This window comes from Nelumbo lutea, chromosome 1 (assembly GCF_056320005.1).
Source record: "Nelumbo lutea isolate HS-2025 chromosome 1, American lotus-T2T, whole genome shotgun sequence".
Classification (NCBI taxonomy): Eukaryota; Viridiplantae; Streptophyta; class Magnoliopsida; order Proteales; family Nelumbonaceae; genus Nelumbo; species Nelumbo lutea.
Genome location: NC_142684.1, coordinates 221,290,899 through 221,318,807, shown reverse-complemented (window position 1 = coordinate 221,318,807; position 27,909 = coordinate 221,290,899). Strand labels below are relative to the sequence as shown.

The 27,909-nt window shown below is 37.8% G+C and overlaps 1 protein-coding gene across 9 annotated transcripts in view; it reads right to left on the bottom strand.

Annotated features, from left to right (window-relative positions):
* LOC148881182 (DUF3754 family protein, putative (DUF3754)) overlaps positions 1 to 23,209 on the bottom strand; it is a 109,909-nt gene extending 86,700 nt beyond the window's left edge. For 4 of the 9 annotated variants that reach the window (XR_016104765.1, XM_088963490.1, XM_088963492.1 and 1 more), the window contains exons 1-4: positions 22,664 to 23,198; positions 22,173 to 22,457; positions 20,942 to 21,121; positions 3,847 to 3,982 (exon numbers count right to left, since the gene is read on the bottom strand). Coding sequence is in view for 8 of the 9 variants with exons in the window: in XM_088963490.1 (XP_088819616.1) it covers positions 3,847 to 3,982; positions 20,942 to 21,121; positions 22,173 to 22,457; positions 22,664 to 23,052 (990 nt within the window). In the remaining variant the exon portion in view is untranslated. Of the gene's footprint in view, positions 1 to 3,846; positions 3,983 to 20,941; positions 21,122 to 22,159; positions 22,458 to 22,590 lie in introns of those variants that run through there. The other 5 variants (XM_088963491.1, XM_088963493.1, XM_088963495.1 and 2 more) reach the window with 5 other exon arrangements.
* Positions 23,210 to 27,909: the final 4,700 nt, after the last annotated feature.

Below are 27,909 nucleotides of genomic sequence, written 5' to 3'. Positions count from 1 at the left end.
GGCACTTTGCATCTATCCATTGAGAAAACTACCTCCCTAATCTCATCCAGCTCAAAACTTCTCATCGACCAGTTTTTTATTTCGCCAAGGATCCTCGACCACCCAAGCCCTTCAAGCCACACTCTATCCTTCAACATTCTTCTATAGATAAATCTAAAATGTTCTTTAAAAATCGTGCCTATCTTATTCTGATGTGTCAATGGGATCCCATCAACCATTAGTCTTGAGATAAGATTCCTCCTCTTTCCTCTAATAGCCATTGTGTGAAAAAACTTAGTGTCCCTGTTACCCTCCTTGATCCATTTGTTCCTAGACTTCTGTCTCTAGCTTATCTCCTCCTTATGAAGGACATCTTCCAATTGCTTCCTCAAGGACCACCCACCATCTAAGAAATCACCAATAGAAAGAGTGTATACACAGAGAAGGGGACTGGATCCTCCAACTTTGTCTTCCCCAATTGCAACATCCATTTAATGCTTCCCATTTAGATCTCCCAATTGCTTTGTGGAAAGGTAAAAGAACTTGTACCTCTCACCCCAAAGTTGACTATCAATGACCTTGATTTACTTAAGGAAACAAGATTATTGAAGTGGCAACCTTGATTTATTAAAGGAACTTCTTGAGTATTGAAGTGGCAAGATCAAGACATAGCATCAATTTGTGTCAAAGGAAGTATGTCCTTGATTTACTTAAGGAAACAAGACTATTGGTAGCAAAACTAGACAAATCTTCAATTGACTCTAGTACAAAGTTGAGTGTTGATCAAGGTAAACCGTTTAATGATCCTAGGAGGTATATAAGGCTAGTTGGCAAACTAAACTACATGACTATCACATGACCAAACATCTCATTTATGCAACGAGTGGTGTAGGGGAATTTATGAAGGATCCTGGGTTCCACATTACATTTGGATGAGAATTTTACTCTCATCCAAATTCCATTTATTTGTTTCATCATTCAAATTCTATTTAATCAGTTAATTGTCAAAAAAATATAATTTGAAACCAAATAACTAAATTTAATAAAAATTACTAAATTTTAGAAACTATTAAAAATTAAGAAATTAATAAAAATTAGTTCATAAGTTAAAAATTAAAATACATTTAAGTTCTTTTAAAAATAACTAACATTAATAGGATAATTAAAGCCAATAAGAAAAAGTAAGAAAATATTAAAAGTAGCAAAACAAACCATTTGAATTCCATATAAAAATTATAAAAATTATTTAAAATAATGAAACCAATAACGGCCCAATTAATGTCGTAAGACTCCTTCAACTTAGGAATGATCATTTATAACTTAGCCCAACTTGGCTAGACCTAGAAAGTTCCAAGATCAAGCAACTATTTTCTTTTGAGCTACGTCTAGCTCAGATCTGCACCAAGACCACACATAATGTAGACAATAGGAATGCAAAGGGATTGAATTCAGATCGGATCCAGCTGCATCCATATTCAATTATGAAATCTCTAGATCCACATCCACATCCAATTATTATGTTGGATTTTGAATTGGATTTGGATTTAACCCGTAACCTTCTTATTGTGTTTAGAATGACCAAAAAAATTTAAAAAAATTAAAAAAAAAAAACTAATTATGTTTGTACTATATGTATAATAAATGCATATGAATATAAAATATTAAATTTATCAATTATAAACTTTATATAACAACATATAATATCTAAATGTATACATATATTTGAAGTATATGTATAATAAATATATATGAATGCAAGTCCTAACATCTAAATCCAGGATAATCAGATTCAATGTTGAATCAAGTATTGCGATTTTAGAGTCCATTGACAACCATAGCCAGCAAGGCCCAAGCTAAGAAACCCCTAAGCTCCACCTGGAAGTTATATACATATATGGTAAATATTATTATATAATATTTAGATAATAAATTTTATACTAATATATGAATAGAAATTTTTATATATTCTTTATAATAAATTAAAATTAAATAAAAAATTTAATTTGTAAAAAAATCGTAGTTTTATATTTAACACGGGCAAGTGTGTCCTTGTCCTAGGCCCAAACAAATACTATTTGTTTATTTTGGTAACTTCAATGTCTTTGTTATTAAAAAGCTAACGCAAAGGAGGTATTTGCACATTTTTTCAAAAATATAGGGGAGGTTTTTGTTAGGATCAAAACTTAAAGGTGGTTTGTAGAATTGTTATAAGAGGAGATCTTTTTTTTAATTTTACATAACAAATAATATGAATATAATAACAAACCAATAAATTTCAAAATTAATAAAAAATAGGATTAAGATACAAAAAAACAATACAAATTTGTCTTGAGCATAAGAAATTGGCCCCTCTCACTAAGTGCAACTTGGATTGTGATTTTATAAATTAGACATAATCCAAAAAATAATGCTTGAATTGGACTTAGATGGCCACTACTTAATTGAAAATGTCATGGAGCTCCATTCTCAATTTTCTTAATAAAGCCTGTTCATCACACGGGTCCCGACTAGTAAACTCTTACATTGAGTTCAAGTATTTTAATACTTTGTACACAATATTTCAAGAATGAAATGAATATAATTAATAAAAAAAACATCAGTGTAATTTTCCGTCTCATCTGTTCTCTTCTGAAATTAAAAATCATTTTGGTGTATCCATTAAAATTATACATTCTGATAATACCAAAAAAAATATGCATTTACTTCAGATTTATTTCAATCAGTATGATTTTTTCATAGGCAAATAAAAATATATTTGAATCAATATAAAAAGAGGGTGATATTCACAGATGAGATGCTTACAAAAAAAAGTATCTTTAAGTTATAACCTGTACATAATATCTGCAAAAAAAATTAGCAACCCCCATATACAATGCTACCCCAATGATTTATAAAGATACAGTCCTTAATGCCTCCAGAAATCATTAACACACCCACCCATCTCCAAAGATTCCATTCTATTTTACCTATAATCGGATTAGATTAAGAGTCATTGGCTTCAAAAACCCTACTGCTCCTCTCCGTCCAAACAGTCCAATACAGAGCAAAAGGTAAAAGATTCCACAAGATTTTACAATGAGAATGATATTTTGCGAAATAAAATCTAGAATCCCTCCCGTTATCTTTTTTACTATTCTTCTATTAGTTTGTTATTTTCTTCCAGTTTCTTAATGCTGAAATCTTCTATTCAACAGATGTTTGGTGGACTGTATCTATGAGCCACTTAGGGACCTTGTATAGATTTTTTTACTGGGGTAAGGTTTTTATGTCCCCCCTCCTAGGATTTCTTTCATGAGATTTTAATAAAATTTTACGGTGGACACCCCTATACCATGAATGTTTGGGGTTTAAAAAAAAAAAAACCTTCTGATCAGCATTACAATGTCTTCCAGCCAGATGCATTTCATCTTCCATTCCAATTGATCATATAAAAAAACATCTTTACCTCACACACATTTAAGAATTAAGACACACGTGCATTACTCAGGCCAAATGTATGATCTCTCAATAGCATCCATCCTTGGTAGAATATTATAGAAAGATTCTAACTTGCAATGTGAAAGGAGTAATCTGTCAGCATGTCTACTTCTACCTTTTCACAATGAAGTATATATGGGTATAAATATTTAAATGTATTAGGTATACTCGTCTACAGATCACCAAGTGCCTAACAGGAATTATATGTAACAAATGGAACAAATTCTAATAAGAATAAAAGATCTACGCTCACTGCAGCATGATGAGCAAAATGCCAATGTAAATTAGCAAACTTTTTTTGGTTCAATGTGTACATTAGCAAACTTTAATGCCACATAAATTGATTTACGCAAGAAGAGACATCACATGTTCCACAAACCAGCCACTAACCTCATTTATCCACATGCCAACTTTTCCCAGTGGTTTAGATAGACTGAAGAATATCCCTTGCAGAAGCTTCGATTGCAAGTAATCAAGTTTTTCAACAAGCAGTAAACCCTTCTGCTTCTCAGTAGTATATCCCCGCCTGAATTAAAACAGTAAATAATAGCTCATAATTATTATAAGTGCACATTGAAATCAAAACCAAGAAATTAATAATTAGCATCTCTTATTGATAGGATCCCCTGTTCTTCCACCCTATCCATCTTGGTGTCCTTCCATTCACGAAGAGACACCAATCTTGATAATTGTTCATTTTTTTATGAATAACAGAAACTGATTCATTAAAATTAAAGAAAGAAGTACAAAGAGGATAGAGGGAGAGATAAGCATTCTTAACTCTCCCTCACCCAGGAAACATGATTACAGGATTACAAAACAGCCCAAAACAAATGATCCCTTCTGACCCCCTGTTTTGCTAAAGTATCAGCAAAGGAGTTAGCATTCCTTTTCACCCTTGTACATTAATTTGCATTCCTTGCGATAGCCACTTGCTCGTTTTCTCATTAATATAGTTCCACCACCCAGCCTCCTCTTCCTTTTGCAACCACTCAATAACTAACTTCGATTCCCCCTCAATTAGAAGCTTATGAATGTGCAGCTCTTTAGCCCTTCGGAGACCTTCCAACACAGCCATTATTTCAGCCCTCAGAAAATCTCCCACACCAATCGGACCCAAGTAAATGGCTATAATTCTTGCTTCCTCATTTCTAACAACTCCCCCTATGCCAGAAGGACCGGGATTTCCTGCACTACTCCCATCAAAATTCATATTAATAAAACCATGTGAAGGTGGGGACCAACTTGGACTTAAGCCAACCTTGAGAGGAGCGGAGTCAGCAACACACAACCAACATTGGACTTAACCCTAATTGTAATGGCGACAATTAGAGCAGCTCTACTTCTTTCCTTATCAAGAAAGATACTCTGATTCCTTTCTTCCAAGCTGTCCAAGAAATCACTGCAGCAAGAATTTGAGATTAAGGATCTAGGTGAATTGAGGTTGCAAGTCATCAAGACATTTTTTGGGGATTGAGGTTGCAAGACCCAAGCATAGGATATTCATCTCTCAAGGGAAGTATGTATTAGACCTACTACAAGAAATTGGGAAGTAGGAATTAAAGTAGGTAATACTCCTATTGATCTGAACCACTGAATTAATGCTTTGGATGGTGAGTTAGTTAAGGATGTGGGGAGATATCAGTGGATGGTAGGCCGACTGCTATATTTGTGCATGACACGCCTAGACATTTCTTATGTTGTGAGTGTCGTTGGTCAATATATGCATGTTCCTCGGGTTCAGCACTGGGAAGCTATTGATCGGATCCTTGCATACCTAAATAAACAACCTGGCAGAGGAAATTTATTCACAGATTATGGGAATTTGAAACTGGAATCCTATACAGATGCAGATTAGGCAGGTTGTTTAGATGACAGGAGATCCACATCAGGAGTATATATCTTTGCGGGGGGAAATCTAGTTTCATGGAAGAGTAAAAAACAGTCAATGATGGCAAGGTCAAGTGTCGAAGCCAAATATAAATCTATAGCCTATAGTGTTTCAGAATTACTTTGAGTTTCCTTGCTGCATGAGATTGGGATAGATGTAGAGGAGCCTATGATGTTATACTGTGACAACCAAATTGCAATCAATATTGCCCACAATCCAATTCAACATGACAATACAAAGCATATTGAATTTGATAGACACTTCACAAGAAAAAGGGTGACAGCTGAAGAAGTTTGCCTACTTTATGTCTCTTCTGAATTACAGTTGGTTGATGTCTTCACCAAAGCAGTTGCAAGAAATAAGCTAGGAACATAACCTACGCAAGTTGGAAATGTATGACATTTACTCCCAACTTGAGGAGGGTATTAGAGGATCTTTTACATTTTATTAGTTGATTTTGTTTATTATTTGTTTAGTTAGGGAGTGGGGACCACAGCCTACTTGTTGGGGTCCTTTCGAGTAGTGTTTTTTGAGTTTTTTATTGAGTTTTTTGTATCAACCGCCCTATAAGGGCATATCAGTCATTGTAGTTGCAAGTTGGTTGATGTCTTCACCAAAGCAGTTGCAAGAAATAAGCTTGGAACATAACCTACGCAAGTTGGAAATGTATGACATTTACTCCCAACTTGAGGAGGGTATTAGAGGATCTTTTACATTTTATTAGTTGATTTTGTTTATTATTTGTTTAGTTAGGGAGTGGGGACCACAGCCTACTTGTTGGGGTCCTTTGGACTAGTGTTTTTGAGTTTTTTACTGAGTTTTTTGTATCAGCCGCCCTATAAGGGCATATCAGTCATTGTATCTATTTATATTTAAAGTATAAATACTAATGAGAGAGAGTGACCAGATCTGATTGCTCTCTTTCTTGCTCAACCTCTTCTCTTCTTCTTCTCTTCTCTCACAAAAAAAAAAACACTTCTTTTCTTCTTTCTTTACAGATTTTTGTTTCAATAGATTTCTACTATGTGAAGATTTGAACCCAAGTACTCATGGTTACAAAGACCATGGTCTCAGTTGGCCATTGAGTCATATTTAAAAATTTAAATGTGCACAATAAGAAATGTAAAAGGTAATACTTACAAAATTTAAATCATAATGACAAGTTTTGAACTATATACTAATACATATGATAATCTACAGATTTAATTACTCAATTTAATCAATAAAGATAATGTAGTTCTGAACTATATATTATCATTATTTTTTTATCTATAACAGAGGCATTTCATTAAATGGATAGAAACAAAAAATTATAAGAAAAAGAAAAAGGAGAGAGAAACTATCTTAACTCTCCCAAAACAGAAAAATTTTTAAATATTGACCCCAAAACTGATTTCTTCCCACTCCATGTCTAGCAAAACAGTCAGCAAAAGAGTTGGCATCTCTTTTCACCATGTTTTGGAGCAGCTACAGTAGTCCGAACCAGTGAAGAAGGAAGAAGACAAGAGAAAGAGAGAACAGGAGGGTTTAGTCACACTGATTAGTCTTCCATTCAGTCGACCCCCTTGTGTTTATTAGGTTCTAATTACACTTACAAAGACTAAACTGCCCTCACTTAAGTGTGGGGCAGAGTACTCTAATAAAACAGCAACATAAGCAAAGTACTTAACTGACATAAGATTACTAAATTACCCTTATTCGGCTCACTCTAACACTCCCCCTCAAGCTGGAGAATATATGTCATATAATCCCAGCTTGTTACATAGATGATTCACTTTCCCTGAGTTTAGAGCTTTTGTAAACAAATCTGCCCATTGATGATTCGAGCCCACATGTTCTGTGTTTATCTCTCCAGCAAGGACCTTCTCCCTCACAAAGTGGCAATCAACCTCTATGTGCTTTGTTCTCTCATGAAATACAGGATTGGATGAGATATGGAGTGCAGCTTGGTTGTCACAATACAGTCTCATAGGTTTATCCATGTGAAACCCAATTTCTTGTAGAAGATTCCTCAACCACACTAACTCACAGGTAGTATGTGCCATGGCCCTATACTCAACTTCAGCACTACTTCTGGCCACAACCGTCTGCTTTTTACTCTTCCACGTCACAAGATTTCCTCCAAGAAATGTGCAATAGCCCGTAGTAGATCTTCTATCATTCACTGAGCCTGCCCAGTCTGCATCTGTATACCCCACTACTTCAAGTTTTCCTCCTGGTTTATACAATAGTCCACGGCCTGAAGCTCCTTTCAGATACCTCACAATTCTAAGAATTGCATCCCAGTGAGGTATACGAGGGTCCTGCATGAATTGGCTCACCACACTGACTGCAAAGGATATGTCGGGTCTCGTGATAGTTAGATAGTTCAACTTCCCCACTAGTCGTCTATACCTTCCAGGATCTTCAAATACTTCTCCTGTATCACTGCTCAACTTAACATTTGGTTCCATAGGGGTCTCAGCCGGTTTTGCACCTAACAATCCTGTTTCTTCCAATAGATCAAGAACATATTTTCTTTGGCACAGATTTACACCTTGTTTTGACCTGGCAACCTCTATTCCCAAGAAATATTTCAATGTTCCAAGATCTTTTGTTTGGAAATGGTTTTGCAAAAATACCTTTAATTTGCCAATCCCCAATTTATCACTGCCAGTAATGACAATATCATCCACATAGACCACTAATAGAATCTTCCCAGCTTCTGAGTCATAGCTGAACACTGAGTGATCTACCTGGCACTGCTTCATTCCAAAACTCTTCACCACTTCACTGAACTTCCCAAACCAAGCACGCGGCGATTGTTTCAACCCATAAATTGCCTTTTTCAATCTGCATACCTTACCATCCTCCCCCTGAGCAACAAACCCAGGTGGTTGCTCCATATATACCTCCTCCACAAGATCACCATGGAGAAAGGCATTCTTGATATCAAGCTGAAACAGAGGCCAATCATACATAACTGCCAGGGAAATTAGTACACGAACAGAACCAATCTTAGCCACTGGGAGTAACCTTTAGCAACAAGTCTGGCCTTCAGACGCTCTACACTACCATCTGGCAAGTATTTCACAGTATACACCCATTTACATCCCACAGCATGCTTACCAGGTGGGAGAGTAGTAAGTTCCCACGTTTGAGTATGTTGAAGAGCAGAAAGTTCCTCCTTCATTGCCTGCCGCCAATCAGGTGAACTAAGAGCTTCTTGGACATTGTTAGGTATGGAAATAGAGGATAAAAGGGAAACAAACTGGCGATGTGATGTAGAAAGACGAGATAATGAAACGAAATTGGAAATGGGATGGAGGGTAGAACTGCGTTTACCTTTCCGTAAGGCAATGGGTAGATCAAGGTTTGAGGGTTCAACAATAGGAGCCATGAGAGGATCCGCAGATGAGGTAGAAGCTGGAGGAGGGGCCGGTGCCGTTCGACGTGTATACACTTGCCGGATTGGTGGACGTTCGGTGGTGATCTGCATGGGATGAGGTGATGAGTCTACTCCAACAACAACATCTGGAACTGACAGGGAGAGGAAGAGGAAATGCGGGTGGAGACGAGGGTGCTTCAGGACTTGAGAAGAAGGGGACTGACTCAAAAAAGGTGACATCAGGACAGACATGGCACTTCCGGGTAATGGAATTATAACACTTGTACCCTTTCTAAGTCCGTGAGTAGCCAAGGAAGACACATTTAATTCAGCGTGCATCTAGCTTGTCTATTCCAGGGCTCAGATTGTGGACAAAGCACACACAACCAAAGACACGAGGAATTAATGGGAATGGAGATCAAGTGGGAAACAAGATAGAGAAGGGGGACCGACCATGAAGAATGAAGGAGGGCATCCGATTAATGAGAAAACATGCAGTGAGTACAGCATCACTCCAAAAACGTTTAGGAACATTCATGTGATGAAGAATAGACCGAGCAGTTTCAAGAAGCTGACGGTTCTTCCGTTCAGCTACCCCATTTTGTTGAGGGGTGTATGCACATGATGTCTGATGAATAATGCCATGCTGTTCTAAATACTGTTGAAATGAAGTAAGAAAGTATTCACGACCATTATCTGAACAGAGAATTTTGATTGGAACACCAAATTGTGTGCGTATTTCAGCATGGAATTTTTGAAAAATAGAAAACAATTCACTTCTTTCTTTCATTAAGTAAATCCATGTCATTCTTGAACAATCATCAATAAAGGAGACAAAATACTTGTACCCATTATAAGACTCTATTTTGATTGGACCCCAAACATCTGAATGAACCAAAGAAAAAGGACTCAACATACGACTCTCAACTCTTGGACTGAAGGACACACGACGATGTTTCCCAAACTGACATGACTCACATTGCAAAACTGACAAATGACTCATTGACGGGACCAAAATCTTGAGAGCCTTGAGAGATGGATGTCCCAGTCAGCAATGCCATTGTAGAGGAGTAAGCGAAGTCTGAAGAGCAATTGAAGATCCACCACCGTCAAGATAGTACAGTCCACCAGCTTCATGCCCCCCACCAATCTTCTTCCCCGTCTTGAGATCCTGAAAAACACAGGTGGAAGGAAAGAAGGTAATGGAACAGTTAAGAGCTTTGGTTATTTTACTAACAGACATAAGATTGAATGGAAACTTAGGGACATATAAAACAGATGATAAGGGCACAGGAGCCATGTCAATATTACCAACACCACATATGGGAGATGAGGACCCATTGGCAAGTGTAACAGTTTGTGATGTGGAGGTTTCAGAGAGAGAAGAGAACACACCTGGAGTCCCGGTCATATGATCTGAGGCTCCAGAGTCAATAATCCAGGGAGAGATTTTAGATGACATGCAAGCAATACCTGATTGGGCAAGTGTGGCAGTGGTATGCTGTGAAGTAGTTTGAAGGAACCGTTCATACTCATCACGCGGTACGCTCACCATTTCCCTCCCAGAGGTAAATGTAGATGTGGGATGAGTTCGGTCTGCCGGTTTACTGTCACTGATATCAACCTCACCCGCTACAGCATGATTAGCCCATTTAGAGGGAGGGCCATGTAGATCATAACAGAAATTCACTGTGTGTCCCTCTCTACCACAATGAGTGCATTTCCTTGTAGAGTTATTCTTCCCTCTACCACGACCTCCCCCTGAGTCACGACCACCCCGACTAATCATGGAACTGCCACGGCCTCCTCGGGGAGCATGACCTCCCCCTCTTGTACTATATCCAACCCCTCGAGCTGTCACAAGTGCTAATCTATCAGACTGTGTGGAGTTCTCTGTCTGTCCCAAAGAGTTGGGCTCTAACTGGTTCATATTCCGACTTCAGCCCCACTAAAAATCTTGTAACATCTAGTTGCTCCCTTTGCTGTTGCTGAACTTTAATATCTGGAGTAAGGGGGTGATAGACATTGAGTTCATTCCTTATATTCTTCATGTTGGCATAGTACTCTTCTAGTGTTTTGGTTCCTTGTTGTAAATCAAAATACTCCTGATAAATCTGATACACTCTTGTTGTGTTATCTTGTCCAGAATATAGCTTCTTAGCATGCTCCCATATATCCTTAGCCGTATCAAGAAACATGAAGTTGGCACTAATTTTAGGTTCCATACTATTCCACAGCCAAGTCATGATTTGAGCATCTTCTTGCTCCCAATCATCAAACCCTGGAGAGTCCTCCGATGGCTTTTCATCTCTTACATGCTTTACTTTCTTCTTTGCCTTGAGAAACACTTCCACTGATTTGGCCCATGGAACATAGTTCTCCCCATTCAGCTTAATTGAGGTCATTTGTACCCCTAGGTAGTCGGAGGAAATTACCACATTAGGTTTCTGATCATTGTAGCCATCTCCTATTGCTGCCATTGTACTCTTTCACAGTTGCCTCTAACCTTACTTCTCAGCTACAAGCTGATTGATGTTGTTCACAGTTTGATACTTCAGCACCTATTGCAGCCCCTAAACACAACAGTGGGAGCACACACTTGTTCTTCTTTACACTACTACTGACTTCACACACCTACGACCCACATAAGCATCACAAGCACCACAACACAACAGTAGGCCCTCTTACACGACCACAAGGAGCTTGGCAAGGTCACTGCATTCCACCTTACACCACTCGGCCACCTACAGCAGCCCTAACACCACTCAACAACTCACAGCAGCCCTACACCATTCGGCTACTGCACACACAGCCCTTTTTAGGGCAACAATGAACCTAGTTCTCTAGGTTCTAATCAGTACTAACTGATTCTTGAAGGGTTCCTACCCAGAAATACCAGCAACACAAGAGGACTAAATAACCAACCTTCCTTTGAGAGTATCAACCAACCATTCACTGCTGAAATCACCTTCCTTGATGAAGAAAACTGTGCGCAGCAGAGAGCAACAAACTGTGATGTCTCAGACCTAGGGCGAACCAGCTCTCTCCATTAACCAACTAGAAACGAGGAGGAGGGTGTCACGAACACAGCTGAGATGCTTTGCAAGCGGAAGCAGGTCAGAAACCTTGCTCTGATACCATGTTTTGGAGCAGCTACAGTAGTCCGAACCAGTGAAGAAGGAAGAAGAAGATGAGGAAGAAGACAAGAGAAAGAGAGAACAGGAGGGTTTAGTCGAACTGATTAGTCTTCCATTCAGTCGACCCCCTTGTGTTTATTAGGTTCTAATTACACTTACAAAGACTAAACTGCCCTCACTTAAGTGTGGGGCAGAGTACTCTAATAAAACAGCCACATAAGCAAAGTACTTAACTGACATAAGATTACTAAATTACCCTTATTCGGCTCACTCTAACACACCAATTGTACGATGACCTCCATGTCTTGTATCAGGCTTCTAATTTCCCTCTTCACAAAGATGTATTCCCACCAATTGAACCCGAAAAAAAAAAAAAAAAGGCAGCGGCTCTACCTTCCTCATCCCTAAATACTTTCCTTCACTACTTCCATCAAAGTGCAGCTTTATGAAGCCTCCATTAAGTGGAGACCACAAAGACCTAACCATAGCCTTAGAGGAAGAAGAGCAAGCAATCCACTTCCTCATCAACTACCTAGTGGAAACGTCTTCTAAGAGTTTCAAAGACTTCACCTAATAAACCATTCTAGTAGTAATGGTTTCAATTAAAGCAATCCTACTTCTCTCCACTCCTGAGAATATTCTTTTTATTCCTTTCTTCTCAAATAATCCAGCACACAACGGCCCTTGTACACCTCCAAAGAGTTCTCCTCCTCTTTTTTGGCCAGCTAACCAAATTAGGGGAGTTGAAAACAGCCCTCTTGTGGTCTAAAACAGCTTGAGATTAGATACAAAACCAGAAAAAGAACAAGAGAAGCTTAAGAAGTTGAGAGAGGAAGAGAAGCTGGTGGCAATGAGAGAGTTAGAGAAGAGAGGTTCGAACTTAACCTCCCTCTAACACTCTAAATCATTTTATTAACTTAATCTTTGAAATATGACAGAGGGGCCCTTGGATGGGCAAGAAATTACAAAACAAAGTATATAAGAATATGGGGCCAGAATAAGGCCCATTACAGAGAAAAAACATAAACATAACATAGAATGACAGCCTATGGGCCATTCGGCCCATCTCCTCTACAAGGGGCAAACAAGTTTGGTATAGAAGCTGGGAAATTCCACCTCAGCCCAAACAAAGAAGAAAGCCAATCCCAAATTAAATAACAAAAAGAGCAAGTGATTAATAAGTGAGTGTTGGAACAGTTTCGAATCCATCATATGGATGGCCCAACCATGCAAGATGGTTGAGCGAATTTTCAAAAATTTTTCTACCCCTTTCAGGAGCCGATTTCCTAGTGAAGTTGAAAACTAAATTTTCCGAGTTGATCTTGCATTGAACCGAACCAGATTTGAAACCAAATTGAAAGTAGTCTATACCAGATACGAAGACCACAAATCACAGCTCCCAAGGTGGAAGTTCACGCCAAATATCAATCCCAAAATCGGCCTCCAACTAAAGATGGTGCAATGTACAGGAGAAACCGATTGAGAAAATCTGTTATCCAACTAGCTTGGATCAAATGGGATGAGTGACGCTAAGTTTCTTCAATGTTTTTCTTGCAAAAACACAGAAGAAAACTGATAGAAATCAGTTCTTGAAAAGGCTAGGTCGTGATGGGTTTCTTGAGAGACAAGAGAGAAGAAGAGAGAGCAAGAATGTGTAGAGAGAGTCCAAGACACTTCTCTCTTTATCTCTATATGGAGCAAACTCCTGATCTGATTAGGAGATGATCCAAATCATCCAAATTTGATTTGGATCAAAACTTTCCTTTTCTTAATTGATAAACATTATCCTCTTAAGTTGTCATGTCATAGCTTAACTAATCATATAAGTAATGGGCCTTAGGCCCATTTCTCTTAAAGGCTCACATCCCAAAGTGTTGCATGGCCACTTTGGGCTTGATATTTTATGGTGTGAGGCCCCACAAAAGTCACACACAAGTCCATGAGGGTTGGGCCCCACCTCTAAAAGAGATTGGGCTGAGTTTACTGCTTAGGGCAGTGAACCCTTGAGCCAATCAGCAAGGGCTTAGTCTAGTCCCAACATTTACACCTAAATGATTCTTGGATTCAGCCACCCTATGAAGACCCAAGGATAATGGACTTTTGTAAGATAAATCCATCAGTTAATCAGCCCTATAATGGTCTCTTACACTTAACCTCTCAGCCCATAATCATTAGAACATTGCCCGACAGGGAAGGACCTCTCCCTTGGCTGCAAGGTGCAATGTCACTGTTTGGACTGCTGCTACAGTAACCCGAACCAGCAAGAGGAGGGAGAAGAAGAGGGAGAAGAAGAGAAGAAGAAGAAAGAAAAGAAGGGACTGTCAAATCTGATAGGTTAACCCTATCAGTTGACCTCTTAATAGTTATTAGTCTCTAATCACATTTACAAAGACTAAATTGCCCTTACTTAAGTGTGGGGTAGAGTGTCTCTAATAAGACTACCACATAAGCAAACAACTTAACACAGATAAGATGACTAAAATACCCTTATTCGGCTCACTTTAACACTCCCCCTCAAGCTGGAGAATATATGTCATATAATCCCAGCTTGTTACATAAATAGTTCACTTTCCCTGAGCTTAGAGCTTTTGTAAATAAATCTGCCCACTGATCATTAGTGCCCACATGTTCTGTGCTTATCTCTCCAGCAAGAACCTTCTCCCTCACAAAGTGGCAATCAACCTCTATGTGCTTTGTTCTCTCATGAAAAACAGGGTTGGATGAGATATGGCGTGCAACTTGATTGTCACAGTACAATCTCATAGGTTTATCCATGTGGAACCCAATTTCTTGTAGGAGATTCCTCAACCACACTAATTCACAGGTAGTGTGTGTCATGGCCCTATACTTGGCTTCAGCACTGCTTCTAGCCACAACCATCTGTTTTTTACTCTTCCACGTCACGAGATTTCCTCCAAGAAATGTGGAATAGCCTGTAGTAGATCTTTTGTCATTCACTGAGCCTGCCCAGTTTGCATCTGTATACCCAACTACTTCAAGTTTTCCTCCTGGTTTATACAATAGTCCACGGTTTGGAGCTCCCTTCAAATATCTTACAATTCTAAGAACTGCATCCCAATGAGGTATACGAGGGTTCTGCATGAACTGGCTAACCACACTGACTGCAAAGGAGATATCAGGTCTCGTGATAGTCAGATAGTTCAGCTTCCCCACTTGTCGTCTATACCTTCCAGGATCTTCAAATACTTCTCCTGTATCACTGCTCAACTTAGCATTTGGTTCCATAGGGGTCTCATCCGGTTTTGCACCTAACAGTCTTGTTTCTTCCAGTAGATCAAGAACATATTTTCTTTGGCACAGATTTACACCTTGTTTTGACCTAGCAACTTCTATTCCCAAGAAATACTTCAATGTTCCAAGGTCTTTTGTTTGAAAATGATTTTGCACAAATACCTTTAGTTTGCCAATCCCCAATTTGTCACTGCCAGTAATGACAATATCGTCCACATAGACCACTAATAAAATCTTCCCAGCTTCTGAGTCATAGCTGAACGTTGAGTGATCAACCTGGCATTGCTTCATTCCAAAACTCTTCACCACCTCACTAAACTTCCCGAACCAAGCACGTGGTGATTGTTTCAACCCACAAATTGCCTTCTTCAGTCTGCACACCTTACCATCCTCCCCTTGAGCAACAAACCCAGGTGGTTGCTCCATATATACCTCCTCCACAAGGTCACCATGAAGGAAGGCATTTTTTATGTCAAGCTGAAACAAAGGCCAATCATACATAACTGCCAGGGAAATTAGCACTCGAACAGAACCAATCTTAGCCACCAGAGAGAATGTCTCCATGTAGTCCACTCCATACAACTATGAGCAACCTTTAGCAACAAGTCTGGCCTTCAGACGCTCCACACTACCATTTGGCAAGTATTTCACAGTATACACCCATTTACAGCCCACAACGTGCTTACCAGGTGGGAGAGTAGAGAGTTGCCACGTTTGAGTATGTTGAAGAGCAGAAAGTTCCTCCTCCATTGCCTGCCGCCACCCAGGTGAACTAAGAGCTTCTTGGACATTGTTAGGTATGGAAATAGATGACAAAAGTGAAACAAACTGACGATGTGAGGTGGAAAGACGAGATAATGAAACAAAATTAGAAATGGGATGGAGGGTAGAACTGTGTTTACCTTTCCGTAAGGCAATGAGTAGGTCAAGGTTTGAGGGTTCAGCAACAGGAGCCATGACAGGATCCGAAGATGAGGTAGAAGCTAGAGGAGGGACCGGTGTCGTTCAACGTGTATACACTTGTCGGATCGGTGGTCGTTTAGTGGTGATTTGCACTGGATGAGGTGACGAGTCTACTCCAACAGCAACATCTAGAACTGGATCACTGACAGGAAGAGGAAGAGGAAGTAAGGGTGGAGACGAAGATGCTTCAGGTCTTCAGAAGAAGGGGACAGACTCAAAAAAGGTGACATCAGATCAGACATAGCACTTTTGAGTAATGGGATTATAACACTTGTATCCTTTTCTAGTCCGAGATTAGCCAAGAAAGACACATTTAATGGAGCGTGCATCTAGCTTGTCTATTTTAGGACTCAGATTTTGGACAAAGCACACACAACCAAAGACACAAGGAGTTAATGGAAATGGAGATAAAGTGGGGAACAAGATAGAGAAGGGGGACTGACCATGAAGAATGAAAGAGGGCATCCGATTAATGAGGAAACATGCAGTGAGTACAGCATCACTCCAAAACCGTTTAGGAACATTCATATGATGAAGAACAGACCGAGTAATTTCAAGGAACTGACGGTTCTTTCGTTCAGCCACCCCATTTTGTTAAAGAGTGAATGCACATGAGGTTTGATGAATAATGCCATGCTGTTCTAAATATTGTTGAAATGAAGAAAGAAAGTATTCACGACCATTATCTGAACAGAGAATTTTGATTGGAACACCAAATTGTGTACGTATTTCAGCATGGAATTTTTTAAAAATGGAAAATAATTCACTCCTTTCTTTCATTAAGTAAATCCATGTCATTCTTGAACAATTATCAATAAAAGAGACAAAATACTTGTACCCATTATAAGACTATATTTTGATCGGGCCCCAAACATCTAAATCAACCAAAGAAAAAGGACTCAACATACGACTCTCAACTCTAGGACTAAAGGAAACACGACGATGTTTCCCAAACTGACATGACTCACATTGCAAAACTGGAAAATGACTCAAAGACGGAACTAATATCTTGAGAGCCTTGAGAGAAGGATGTCATAGTTGGCAATGCCACTGTAGAGGAGTAAGTGAAGTCTGAAGAGCAATTGAAGATCCACCACCGTCTAGATAGTACAATCCACCATCTTCATGCCCCCCACCAATCTTCTTTCCCGTCGTGACAAGTGGAAGGAAAAAATGTAACATAACAGTTAAGAGCCTTGGTTATTTTACTAACAGACATAAGATTGAATGAAAACTTAGGTACATATAAAACAAATGATAAAGAAAGAGAAGCCATGTCAACATTACCAATACCACAGATGGGAGATGAAGACCCATTGGCAAGTGTAACAGTTTGTGATGTGGAAGTTTCAGAAAGAGAGGAGAACACACCTGGAGTCCCGGTCATGTGATTAGAGGCTCCAAAGTCAATAATCCAGGAAGAGGTTTTAGATGACATGCAAGCAATACTTGAGTGGGCAAGAGTTGCAGTGGTATCCTGTGAAATGGTTTGAAGGAACCGTTCATACTCATCACGCGGTACACTCACCATCTCCCTCCCAGAAGTAGATGTAGATGTGGGAGGAGTTAGGTCACTGATATCAACCTCACCAGCTACAGCATGATTAGCTCATTTAGAGGGAGGGCCATGTAGATCATAATAGAAATTCACCGTGTGTCCTTCCCTGCCACAATGAGTACACTTCCTTGCAGAGTTACTCTTCCCTCTGCCACGGCCTCCCCCTGAGTCACGACCACCACCCCGGCCAAACATGGAACTGCCACGGCCTCCTCGGGAGGCATGTCCTCCCCCTCTTGTACCACGTCCACTTCATCTAACTGTCACAAGTGTTGATCTATCAGACTGTGTGGGATTCTCTGTCTGTCCCAAAGAAATCCTACGAAGCCATGAGAATACTTCCTCAAGCGTAGGAAGGGTAGATCTCCCTAATATTTGGGCCATAACTAGTTCATACTCCGATTTCAACCCCGCTATGAATCTTGTAACATTTAGTTGTTCTCTTAGTTGTTGCTAAACTTTAACATCTGGAGTGAGGGGATGATAGACATTGAGTTCATTCCTTATATTCTTCATGCAGGCATAGTACTCTTCTAGTGTTTTGTTTCCTTGTTGCAAATCAAAGTATTCCTGATAATGTTGATATACCCTTGTTGTATTATCTTGTCCAGAATACAACTTCTTAGCATGTTCCCATATATCCTTAGCCGTATTTAGGAACATGAAGTTGGCACTAATTTTGGGTTCCATACTATTCCATGGCCAAGTCATGATTTGAACATCCTCTTGTTCTCAATCATCAAACCCTAGAGAGTCAACCGGTGGTTTATCATCTTTTACATGCTTCACTTTTCTCTTTGCCTTGAGGAAAACTTCCACTGATTTGGCCCATGGAACATAGTTCTCCCCATTCAGTTTGATTGAGGTCATTTGTACACCTAGGTAGTCAGAGGGAACCGCCACACTAGGTTTCTGATCATTACACCCATCTCCCATTGCTGCCATGGTACTCTTTCACCGTTGCCTCTAACCTGAATTCTCAGCTACAAACTGAGTGCTGTTATTAGAAGTTTGATGTTCCAGCTCCTATAGCAGCCCCTAAACACAACAATGGGTACACACGCCTTGTTCTTGTTCACACTACTACTGATTTCACAACACCACGAACCACATAAACATCAATTTAACACTTACTGCTCACATGCAAGCCCTCTTACAGCCACTCAATAAAGATTGTGCATCACAAGCACCACCACATAGTCATATCTGCTACACCCAGTACAGACCTGTTTAACACCTTTAAGAGGGCACTACACGACCACAAAGAACTCGGCTAGGTCACTGCATTACACTTTACACCACTCGGCCACTTACAGCAGCCCTTACACCACTCAGCAACTTACAGTAGCCCCTACACCATTCGGCTACTGTACACACAACCCATTCTTGAGGTTCTCTCCAAGAACTAGGGCAACAGTGAACCAAGTTCTCTAGGTTCTGATCAGTACTAGCACGTTGTTGAAGGTTTTCTACCCAGAAATACCAGCAACACAAGAAGAAGAGATAACTGACCTTCCTTTGAGAGTCTCAACCAACCATTCACTGTTGAAGCTGCTTTTCTTAATGAAGAAGGTTATGTGCAGCAAAGAGAGACGAGCTGAGGTGTTTCAGACCTAGGACGAACCAGTTCTCTCCATTGACAGCCCAGAAATGAAGGAAGAGAGGTCACGAACCCTGCTGATATGTTTCACGAACTGAAGTAGGTCAAGAGCACGGCTCTGATACCATGTTTGGACTGCTGCTACAGTAACCCGAACCAGCAAGAGGAAGAAGAAGAGGGAGAAGAAGAGAAGAAGAAGAAAGAAAAGAAGGAACTGTCGAATCTGATAGGTTAACCCTATCAGTCAACCCCTTAATAGTTATTAGTCTCTAATCACATTTACAAAGACTAAACTGCCCTTACTTAAGTGTGGGGCAGAGTGTCTCTAATAAGACTGCCACATAAGCAAACAACTTAACAAAGATAAGATGACTAAACTACCCTTATTCGGCTAACTTTAACGGTCACACTCTCTGCTCAGATGGATCCTGGGATTAAAACATTTTTTATAAAATAGTACATAATGTATAAATACATTTTGCAAAACCATATTTTAGACACAGGTGAAATCCACTACCGGCAGTTTAGATTTCCATCGAAGAGAGTGTAAACCCTGACATTCACTTTTTCTAACAAAGGGGTCGATCCTATCACTATGATCACCCACTCAGGCGAATTCTTAAACTACCCCAACATACCCAGGTATTTGACCCTTGATGGATCTCACTAGTTGGCATATCAAAGACAGCCTAGTCCAACACCATAATCAAGTCTGGTGTTATGTGTAACTTTCTAGTTTTGCCCATCTATCTCCAAGGTCTAGGGCATAACTAGAAATCAGTCCGGGTTCAGTGCTTTGATAGAGAAACCCATTGGTTGTGCTTAGGGTCTAACCCTAGAAGCTGAGACAAGCTGCTCCAACTGCTTGGTAGCACACCGATGTTAGTCTCGTCAGGATAAACTCCCCAAGTTTATCCAATGGTTGAGAACATTCTAAACTAACACGAGTCTCTTAATTGTCCAGCTTAAGGGATAACACACAAAAAACACACCAATATGAACATGAAACAACAATATGCTTATTCATTTACAAGTAAATGTTTATGTACGTCAATCTTATTGGAGCTAAGGGCATACACTGTCTAACAGTGAAAGAAAATCTCACCCTCAGCTTTATAGAGGGAATACCAGTGGGGGGATAATAACCAATGATGTTTTTTTCTTTGGAGTAAAACACAACTATTAATTCTTTCTAGGTACACTATATATAATCATTATTGAAAATCAAGTTTAAACATTTTATGATTGTTATGCTATTATTTTTTTTATAAAGAATAGGTTCCTTGGGTACACCTTGAGGCCATCCTCAAAACCGCCAATGCCAGAACCAGCCTTGGAACCAATCTTTAGGATAGGTTCTGGTTCCAAAAACCTAGAACCGACCCCTACAAGGTAGGTTCTAGGTTCTGCCTTGGAATCAAACCGAACCAACCCATGATCACACCAAGTAAAAATTATTTAAGGACTTCAAATTTTGTAGAAATATGGCCCTAAAGCACAAAGGCAGGACAGTAAAAATTATTTAAGGACTTCAATTAAGGGTAAGTTAATTGAATTGAGTTGAGGTAAGAGAACGAAATGCCCATCAATCTGCCTTAGAGCTAAGGATAACATGCCATTGAGGAAGAAATGGCACTTAGTTCGTTGTTGAAATCTACCAAAATGAACATAAAGGTGTAAACAAAGGTTGCAAGCACATATATACATAAAAACTCACCTGAATATTATTGCATTGGATTCAGATGCTCTCTTCCAATCGATATATATTGGCAGCGTAAGGAGATAATCAGTGTTCAATGCAGATGCCAACAACAAATCTGTTTTTGATAGCTCTTCAAACTGACCATCATGTAGAAGTTTCATGAAAGTGCGTTGGAAACGAGCAGCAAGAGGAACTCTACAAGTAGTTAGCCATAATAAGTTCAATATTACATATATTATCTATCTAGGCAATATCTTCATGAGACTATAACAATTGAGTATGCTAAAAAGATAAAATCCCAAAACATAAAAAGAAAATAAGTACACAACTAACAAATGTAAAATTTAGGTAATAATGCATTTGGTAAATTTGGCATAGAAAGTGAATGTTAGACTCGAGGTCAATGGTTAAACCTTGTATGAGTCTTAACTTCATAGAAAATGCACCAAATAATCAAAATCTCATTACAATTCTACCTGTGGCCAAGTTTCACCAAAATGGTTAGACCTATGCAAGTTAATTTATGCATATCTCAAAAAATACAAAAAACTCAAATTCATTTGAATATAAGCTCTACTTTTCATTTTTTATAAGAGTCCCCGTATTATCAGTTTTTAAGAGAATTGTGCCCATGATACCTTGTCCTACACATGATTTTAATCCTTAAAAGGGTTGACCTATAGAAAGTCAGTTTACTCGCTTTTCACATAATCTTTGCCTGAAAGCAATGCAATGATTCTGAGATATTCCAAGACCTAACTCAGACAAGAAATTCTTTAAAATTCCCAAGGTCATCCATCCATCTTGGTCCTTGGATGTCGAATATCTCCTTCAACATATGTTTTCCTTCCATATATGACTGAATTCCCAAAGAAAACTCACGAATATAACAATGCAAGGCAACCATGTGGTGGTATGGAATTTGGCTTTAGTAGTCCTATAGTTGATGACACTGAATTGGAAGATGATGTGAAACAACACAGTGTAACACCATTTAAAAAAAAAAAGTTCTAGTGTTTGATTGATATTCTGGTTGATCATGTCAAATTTCTCTAATAAGAATTATTTACAATACTCCACGTCTATTTATGTAGTGATCCAATGAGAGATGCATGTCATTGGTCTATTCGCTAACAGAAATTGGATGTTCAGTCCTACATGCTCACATATAATTAATTCTTCCACATAAATTGCCAATATGGACTACTAGATAAAAAAAAAAAAAACAGATACCCTGGCAACAAACCTCGACCCTCCGGTGGAAATTCTTCTTAAGTTTTTGAAGGATGAACTTAATAGAGATCCCAAGTCCAAGCCATAATTGAAAGGCATGCATTTTTCAGGTACTACCCCATATCTGCTGTTATAGGCTGATTCAGAGTAATCCCCATTGGCCACGAACTCTTCTTCTAATCTAGCTGAACTCTCACAAGTACTCTCATTGCTTTCAATAGGATGGATAAGGCAATAATCAATTCGCATTTCCTCTAGAATACCTTTATGCTCAGCATGAAGAATTGAGTCCAAGCACCTGAAATAATACAAACACATGGCACATTAGATTTTATGCGTTAAGAAAATAATGAACTTTTGGGGAAATAATTTTGATTCCATGCAATGAAACTAAAAACAACTAACAAAAGCAACAACAGTGTTGATTGAACCTTCGATTGATAACAGGTTAAAGCTAATACTTAGAGAAATATAGTAGTGACAGAGATAATAGAGAGTAGCTACGAGGATAAGCGAACGAAGTCGTCTACATCTTGTTTCGAATCAAACATGGACAGTACGGCATCAAGAAGTTTAGATTTGGAAACGGAGATGTAACCGCGTCTCGGAACTCGAATTCCAGAGATTCCCTTAAATTCTTCTTCACCTCCCTTGGCATTTCGAACACCATGTTCAGTGTCCGTCTGTGTGGTTCTATCCTCTCCTTTGCTTGAAGAGGTCTTGTCGCTCATGGCCTGCAATTCTAGGGATTCGATGGGGATTTCCTGGAATCTCAGTGCAGGTCTTGCAACTCTTGGAGCAGCATTGTCATTGTTAAAACGACGGGCAGAGAGAGAATGGCTCGAAATGGATGATAGAATGGTGAAAGAGAAGTTGTTTTGCAAAGCTAGCATGAGGGAAAAGAGGCGAGTGACAGAGAAAAATACGTAGAAGAAAAATTCGAGACGGTGATCGATAGAGAGAAATCAAGAGGATTTTCGGAATCTGGGAGTGAGAAAATTTTCTGGCCAGTAATGTGCATAATAAGCAGTTATCCGTTTCAGTTGAGGCAGCGCCAGTAGGTAGAGGGGTGAGTAAGAAAAATCGAAAGACCGGAAAAACAAACCGAAGCGAAGCGAGGAGACCGAACCGAAAATTCCGGTTAATCGGATCGGTCGGTTTTGTTTCGATTCGATATTTTTAAAACCGAAGGTATCGGCTCGTTTTGGCTATAAAAAATCGGCATTTAATTGAATTGTCCAGTATACATATATTTTTATATATTATATGCATATTTGTGTATATTATATATATATTTTTATATATTATATGCATATTTGTGTATATTATATATATTTTTATATATTTGATATTATTTATATATTATAAATTATTAAATATGTATTATATAAATACATTTATAATATATAATATATTATATATTGTATATTATTTAAAATATAATATTATATATTTCTAGTTGTTATTATATGTTTATATATTTTATAATATATATAAATATAAAAAACCGACAAATTGAATTGGACAAATGATTAATCAATCGGTTTTGACTCAGTTTCGGTTATCGCTTTTCTAGAAACTGATAGTACCGATTCGGTTTCAAAAATAGGCCCACAATTCGGTAACTGAACCATGAGGACCCCTACTAGTAGGGCTGCAAATGACTCGAATCAATCAAATTTGGGTATATCCAAATTTCATGTTTATAGTTGAATCGAATTCTGACTACAGTCAAATAAGTTGTTAGTAGACATGTTCATGTTTACATCCAAATCTCTCTCTCTCTCTCCTTATTCTTCCTATCCCTCTCCCTCTCTGCATCATTTTCAGACCTTCCTATCTCTGCGAAAAAAACCTCATAACGGTGATTCCACTGTTTTTGTTTTGGACTTTTGGTGATTTCTCACCATTCATTGATTGTAGGCATTACCTGAGTTGTTCCAATCTTTCTCTCGGCTTTAAATTACCCTAAAATGGAAGAACACAATAGAGAAGGCGTTGGTCGGCGGTGGATCCTCCAATCAGAATATCTAAGCTTTTATGGATGAAGTTCGACGTTTGGCACTGATCTCATTTAATAGTGCCCTTATTTGATTTTTTTTTTCAAAAAAGTTATCCTGTTTTGGTTATAGTGGAAAATTGCTGAAATAAAAAATCTGTAAAAAAAAAGAATATTTCTTGAAGCTGATAAGAAATTTTAGGGAGAAAAGAGAGCAATAATGTTGGTTACCCTCTTCACTATTATTTATAGTCTAAAATAATAAAAAGTACAAAGACCAATACGCCCTTTATAGGGTAGCTAACACATAAAACAATTAAAACAACTTTTCAAAAAATGGCCCAACAAGAGTGGTGTGGTCCCCACTTCATATCTAAACAATAAATAATAAAAAACAATCACTATAGACTACACAACTTGTCTAAAACCTCAACATTCCCCATCAATTTGTAAGTAAATGTTACACATTCCTAAATTGCGTAGATTGTATTCAAGCTTGTTCTTTGCAACCCCTTTGGTGAAGACATCAACCAGTTGTAGTTTAGAGGAAACATAAGGCAAATTAACTTCTTAAGTTGTCACACTTTCTCTTACGAAGTGCCGATTTAGTCCTATCATGTTGAATTAGTTTGTAGGCAATATTGATTGCAACTTGGTTGTCAAATATAACATCATGGGTTCATTAGCTTTTATTCCAATCTCACTCAGTAAAGATTTCACTCAAAGTAGTTCTAAAACACCATGAGCCATAGATCTATATTCAACCTCTACACTTGATCTAGCCATAACTGATTGTTTTTTATTCTTCCATGAGACCAAGTTTCCTCCCACAAAGGTGCATATCCTTGATGTAAATCTCCTGTCATCTAAGCAACCTACCCAATTTGCATCTGTGTAGGACTCCAATTTTAAATTTTCATGGTCTAAGAAAATAATTCCTCTACCAAGATGATTCTTCAGGTAAGCAAGTATCCGCTCAATGTTTTCCTAGTGTTGAACCCGAGAAGCATATAGGCTCATAATAGTAACAACATAGAAGATGTCTAGATGTGTCGTACATAAATATAGTAGCCGGCCTACCATCCTCTAATAACCAATTGACCATCCAAAGCATTAATTCTATGATTTAGGTTAATAGGAGTACTAGTTGGTTTAGTTCATAGCTTCCCAACCTCATGTAGTAAGTCCAACACAAACTTCCTTTAATAGATGAAAACCACATACTTGGATTTTGAAACCTCAATCGCTATAAAGTATTTCAGTTCACCCATATCCTTGATCTCAAACTCTTGTTGTATTGACTTCTTGAGTGCATCAATCTCTTTCATATCATTTCCTATAACAATTATATCATTTACATATACAAACAATGCTAATAAGAGTGTCTCTCTCCTTTTTACAAAGAGAATATTGCTAGATTGAGTCTGTGTGTACCCCAAATGGATAAGTACTACTCTAAACCTATCAAACCATGCCCCAAGTGACTGTTTTAAACCATAGTGATTTCTTCAACATGCAAACTTTTCCCTTACTAACATTCTCATATAAACCAATTAGAATGTCCATAAATACCTCATCTTGCAAATCACCATTAAGGAAAGCATTTTTAACATCAAATTGGAATAGAGACCATGAATAGGTAGCTGATAGGGACAAGAGAATCAAAACTGAGCTTATCTTAGCAATTATTGCAAAAGTCTCAAAGTAATCAATACCATAGGTCTATGTGTACCCTTTTGCAACCAACATTGCTTTGTACCTCTCTATGCTGTCATCAGCCCTGTATTTCACAATGAACACCCATCTACATCCGACTGTTTCTTTGTTTATGGGAAGATCAACTATTTCCCATGTCTGATTCTTAACCAAAGCTTCCATTTCTTTTTGCATAGCTAGTTTCTATTCAGGTTTAGAAGAGCCTTACTAACATTCCTAGGTATAGACACATAATCCAATGAAAAAAAAAAGCACAGTAGGAGGGTGATAATGCACTATAAGAGGGATGGTGCGAAATACAATGAGTTGTATACTTTCTCTTCCCTTAGCGGATTGCAATGGAAAAATCAAGGTCAGTGGCATCAATTGCCACAACAATGTTAGGTACAAAAACATCATTATTAGGGGAAATATCAGGCTCATGCTCAAAGGATATACTTGAAACTGTATCAGTTGAACTTGGGATCTCAGATGAATTGACGGAGAGTGGTGTAGGTTCTTTTATCTGAGCATGTGTGGAGTCAATCCTCCCCCAGTGGCACTGACATACCTGTGAGGTTGCCCGTAGTGGAACAGACAGTGGGATTGTAGTCGCTGATGGTGGAGGTGGATCAGATGAAGGAATAAATGACACAGGAAGAGGGACTTCAGATAGTGGGATTGTAGTTCTCCTCCCCAAAACACTCCCCCTGAGGAAAACCACCCAAGAAAAAGATAATAAGTTTAAAAAAGGTAACATCCATAGCAATGATTAAAGTATCGGTGTCGGATATCATATGGGAGACTTCGAATATAGATACATTTTGGAAACGCATGGATACAAACGAAAAAAATATGAAAATAGATGGATATGTTAGGGAAATACATACAAATTCCACAAATACATTAATGACACTAAATTTAAGACCAAAAGTCATGAATAATATATAAATACATAGAAAATGTATATTTTAATGGTGTATATGAAAAGATATATTACAATTAATATAGTGGGATACCTAGATATCATATAATTTTATTTATAATACATAAATCAAGAATCAAAGACACTAAACACATGTGCATATTATATTTTAATTATTATATCACTTATTTTGTTATTTTACTATTTTAATTTTTTAACATTAACAAAAAAATCAACTAAATATTAAATTCTCAAATGTAAATTAAAATACCAATTAATAATTAACAAAAAAAATACAATATTAACTTAAAGTATATCAAATCTGTTAAAATTTCTAAGATACATATCCTATACAAATTCATAATCTTTAATTACTAAAATAATTATTCCATTGTTAATAATTTTATTTCTATAAATAATTTGAACTAAAAACATTTTTTGAAATAAATGTATATTAGTAAATTTGATAGGTTCAATTTAATATTATATCCCTCAATATTTTGTAAACAATATCTTTATTTTTTATAAATAATAAATATATTGTTATTAATTGTTAATGTGAATTAAAATATTAATTAATAATTTTTACAAATATATGCAAAATTTAAAATGTATATCATGTGCAATTTAAATATTAAAGTAATTATTTTATTAATAATATTTTATTTATATAATTTTATTGATATTAAAAATCATCTTTTTATATAAATATGGACTTGATAGATTATTTGTTCTATTAATTTATAAAATACTATTTTTGAATATTATTGCTTGGAATAGTTATAACTGTTAAATATAAATGAGCTTTTTTGTTTAATTTTTATGTTGACACAAAAGACTAATAAAATTTATTTGATTCCATTTAATAACATAAGATAAAGCTTGGCTTGATGGTTGAGAGTGTGGTGAAAAGATAGCGTGTTTAAATGACTTGGGCTCAAATTGGTATAACTACATTTTTTATGAAGTAGAGACACGGCGTTTCGCACGTATCGTCTCGTACCAGTGCGTAGTGTCCGATACATGTCAGATTCATATGGATGCAATACGAACGACTTACAAGATACTGTACCGTTATTGGTATAACTACATTTTCTATTTGTTGTGTATCCTGTACCGTTATTAACCAAT